Source organism: Bidens hawaiensis, unplaced genomic scaffold, assembly GCF_021521415.1.
Source record: "Bidens hawaiensis isolate Kalapana, Puna unplaced genomic scaffold, B.hawaiensis_p1.1 tig00009623_1, whole genome shotgun sequence".
Lineage (NCBI taxonomy): Eukaryota > Viridiplantae > Streptophyta > Magnoliopsida > Asterales > Asteraceae > Bidens > Bidens hawaiensis.
The window spans coordinates 507,545-511,865 of NW_027491722.1; the positions used below are offsets into that span (position 1 = coordinate 507,545).

The 4,321-nt window shown below is 37.5% G+C and overlaps 1 protein-coding gene across 1 annotated transcript; it reads right to left on the minus strand.

Moving 5' to 3' along the window:
• Positions 1-1,926: 1,926 nt before the first annotated feature.
• Positions 1,927-3,978, minus strand: LOC143533208 (29 kDa ribonucleoprotein A, chloroplastic-like). The gene is made up of 4 exons (XM_077028061.1): positions 3,553-3,978; positions 2,556-2,657; positions 2,165-2,470; positions 1,927-2,081 (listed from the first exon to the last, which is right to left on the minus strand). Exons 1-4 carry the CDS (start codon positions 3,904-3,906, stop codon positions 2,016-2,018), a joined length of 828 nt encoding a protein of 275 aa, XP_076884176.1. The 5' UTR covers positions 3,907-3,978; the 3' UTR covers positions 1,927-2,015.
• Between the last annotated feature and the right edge of the window lie 343 nt (positions 3,979-4,321).

Genomic DNA, 4,321 nt, shown 5'->3' on the forward strand with positions numbered 1-4,321 from the left:
ATGTTACGGGGGTTGAATGTGTGATAGACGAAATTTTTTCAGCCTTAGATATGCATGAAGTTGACCCAAACTTTTCAACAGAGGCACAAAATGATTTTAACTTGAATTTTAAATTTATGTATGACTTTTATATAAATAAATATGGGTCAAACATACACATGCCTACGCCGGGGGGGTCTTCATCAAGTTCAAGTGCTACTAGAGTACGAGACCCCATGATTAGCCTTATGAACACCGTTCGCAACGTAACGGCTAAAAAACAAAGGGGTAACACCCCTTCAAGCGAACTAGGAAGGTATAGTGCATATGATTTCTCTACCGGTTTATCCGAAGAGGAATATGGCACTTTTGATGTTTTGGCTTGGTGGAAGGTAAAGGAAACCGAGTTTCCGATTCTTGCAACCATGGCCCGTGATTTACTAACCGCCCAAGCTTCTACGGTAGCTTCGGAATCTGCTTTTTCTCTTAGTGGCAGGGTAATATCGGTGAGAAGAACAAGACTGAATTCGGAGTCGGTGGAGATGTGCATTTGCTTGAAGGATCACTTGGACTCAATCGATCGTGTTCAACACGTAACCACTCTGGAAGACGAAACACCACTTGATGTTCGAGTGCACGACGAACAAGAAGGCGTTTCTACAAGTAATTCTGATGAATAAGTCGCCACTCAATAATTACGACGAACAAGAAGGCTTTTCTAGAAATAATATGTCACAACTTTATATTTATAAGTTTAATGTTTTGTTAGTTTGTTTTTGAATATTTTAAAACATGTAACCTTTTTTTTTGAACTTCTTAAAGTAAATAAAATGAATTTTATGTTAATTGTTTTTTTTATTTAACATGTTATACAAATACGAATCGTATAACACCGCTCTTGATTATAATTCAGCATTTGACTTGCGTAAGCCAAAAGACTATAATACATAGCAAACTCAACAAATGTAACACGATACAGATTTAAGTTCACCATTACACGATACACGATACAGACTAATCAATTCAAACACGCTGACACTCATAGCATTAAGTTCAATATGTTGTTTACCATTGCTCTGTGGGTGAACAACAAAAGTAGCATGAGCCTCTTCAGAAATCAGAAGAACACAAATCATCACCTACACAAGCAGCGGAAACGAAAAACGAAAAAAAAAATAATATTTTACACTGTAACCGGTTGGAACCGGTTACAGTGTAAGAACCGGTTTAGGAACCGGTCAGAACCGGTTCCACCGGTTCCGGGTCCGAGGGTTGGGGAACCGGTTCGGTTCCCTAACCGGTTCGACCATGGAACCGGTTTAAACAGTGATGTTGACTAATGGAACCGGTTCTGAACCGGTTCCGGTTCCTTTGACCAACCCGATTTGATCACCTATACACGCAGGCATCACACGTGATGCTTAGTGAACCACATCGAATGACCGAACAAAACTAACAATTTAAATATATCATAGACTCAAAAGATTTGATTGAAGTATTGAAAATAGTGGGCATTTGGTGGAGTGAGCGTTCCATGTGAAAATGAACTTAATAAGTCAAATTGGTAAATTTGGTTAAGCTGTAACATTTACTTATCTAAAGGTGTTTGGAATGTTAGAAATGCATTTGAATAAAACTGGTCAAATTTGGTGACTTACATGATGAATTAAGTGAATAAAATGTATCACTATGGTTGGACATGAGGCCATTCAAACTAAAGTTAATAAACTTGAGAGAATGGATTGAAGGGGTAAACATTCACATTTAGATCAAACCAAAACGCAATTTGCATACACCAAAATGATCGATTACGAATCAATACTTAGTTTAAAAGCATACGGTTACAAAACTTGACACTTAAAACACCCATTAGCCCTTACGCGTGCGTACCTACTCACAGCTTAACAATAAGCATCACTTCCTTCTTTAACACCTACTCCACCTGTTTACCAATTCACTGAACCAATTAACACCACATCAAAAGATTATTTACAAGTTAGAAAACATAAAATACCAAAATCACACCTTTTGATTATTTAAAACTGACGCCTTTGCGGAGGAGCTTCAGCAGCACTCACTCGAATATTCCTTCCATCAAGATCCTGCAAAACAAGTTTCAATCAAAGTTATAAATCTTATAAACAATTCAATAAAAAGACCCTTGAAAATGAAATTATTTACTTACAACGCCATTCAACGAGTCGATCGCGCTGTTGACCTCATCAGCAGAACTATAGGTCACAAACCCGAACCCCCTTGACCGACCACTCTCCCGATCATAAACCACTTTAGCTTCCACAACATTCCCTTGCTCTCTAAACAAAGTTTCAAGAGCATCATTATCAACACTCCAAGCAAGATTCCCGACATAAACTCTGTTAGTGTTGTCAAAGCTTCTACCACCGCCACCGCGGGACCCACCAAACGATGATTCCTCCCTCCGTGGTGGTGGTGGGCCCGAGTTCACCCTGATGGCCCGTCCATCGAGCTCCTGTAAATCTTTAAAAGTTTAAAACAGTCTTGAAAGTTAAAACTAACAAAGCTTCCGACTTTATGTATATTAAACGACTACTTACATATCCGTTGAACTTCCTGACAGCTTCCTCAACTTCTTCAACCGATGACATAGTTACAAATCCAAATCCTCTGCTTCTTCCACTAACTTTGTCATATATAACCTGAAATTAACACACATGACATGTAAAGATAAAGAAACCTCTGTTTCACATACTATTAAGCAAAAACATTGACCAAATTTCGCTGAATAACGAAGTTAAATTCCTCAAATTAACACTAAAAAAAACCTCTGTTTCACATACTATTAAACAGAAACAGGGGCCCAGTTTCACCGAATATCAGAATAAAAACTTTGAACAGTATGAGTTCAAATTAGGTTAAAGATAGTTTAAATTACTTAAATTAAAGCAACGAAAGATAAAAAAAGGCTCTGTTTCACATACTACTAACAGAAACAGGGGTCCAATTTCACTAATTATCAAAATAAAACATGAACTCAAATTAAATTAGCTGCAAATTCCTCAAATTGACACAAAATTTGCAATGAAAGATAAATAAACCTCTGTTTGTTTCACATACACAATCAGACTATCAAAATGAAAATTTTTGAGGATATAAGTTCAAATTAGGTTTAAATAGTTGAAATTACTCAAATTAACACATAATTTGAACAGGATTGAGTTACAATTAGATCTACGACAGTTAAAATTCCTCAATTTAACACATAATTTGCAAAAAAAAAAAAAGATAAAAATCCTCTGTTTCACATGCTATTAAACAGAAACTGAGACCCACTTTACCAAAATGAAAAATTAAAAAACTGAAACTCAAATTAGGCCTTAAACAGTTAAAATTCCTCAAATAAACACAGAATTTGCAAAGAAATATAAAGAAACCCCTGTTTCACATACCATTAACCAGAAACAGAGACCCAATTAACCAAAATGAAAAATTGGAAAGCTTAAATTCAAATTACCCCTAAAAAGATTAAAAACTCCTCAAAATTCTTAACAAAATGACACCGAATTGAAGATAAAAAGAAGCAGTTTTATATACCTCAACCATCTCAACATTACCAGCAGTCTCAAACAACCCAGCAAGCGCAGCACTATCTACGCTAAAGGGCAAATTACCCACGAATATTTTGAGGTCAGGTGAGAAAGTCTGCTGCTGTTGGTCGTCGCTGGAGAGGTCTTCTTCTTCGAGCTCTAAACCAGAGGAGACTGCTACATTGCGGGTGGGTTGGAAGTGTTTGGTGGTGGAAGATAATAATAATAAGAGCTTGGGGAATGGTTTGAGGGATGAAGGGAAGAAGTGGAGTGAAGTGGGTGGTGATGGGGTTTTGGTGATGGTTAGGGTTTTGGAAGAGGCTAGGGTTAGAAGTTGAAGAGAAGCTGTAGAGGAAGCCATGGGTTTGATAAACCTTAGCAAGAGGAGGAGGAGGATAAGGTTTTAGCTAAGGGTGAGAGGAGTGGGTTTGGATTATGGGAGGGTGTTATATAGGGTGAGGATGGTGGTCATTGTGTGGAGATATGGGTTGACCCGACCCGACCCGACCCGACCCATTTGTATGGATTTGGGTTTCTTTTTAGGGGGTTTTTATTTATGGGTGAGTGAGATCGGGTCAGGTTGAAACTATAGATAGATATAAAAGGACCGAGGACCGGATCGTTGGATGGTATTTGGGTGTTGGGAACGTTCTGATTGCTAGGGTTTTGTAAATATCTTGATTGGGAATTGTTAATACAATGGTACTTTATTTAAATTAGCTGGTTAAATTGATAAATTCGATCGGTGGTTAAACAAAAAAAATGTTGAAGTTTGT

Coding starts and splice junctions, on each gene's coding strand:
- LOC143533208 (XM_077028061.1), bottom strand. CDS start 3,906: ATGGCTTCCTCTACAGCTTCTCTTCAACTTCTAACCCTAGCCTCTTCC. Junction 2,471..2,555: donor TCAGGAAGTTCAACGGATAT/GTAAGTAGTCGT, acceptor AAAGATTTACAG/GAGCTCGATGGACGGGCCAT. Junction 2,082..2,164: donor TCGACTCGTTGAATGGCGTT/GTAAGTAAATAA, acceptor CTTGTTTTGCAG/GATCTTGATGGAAGGAATAT.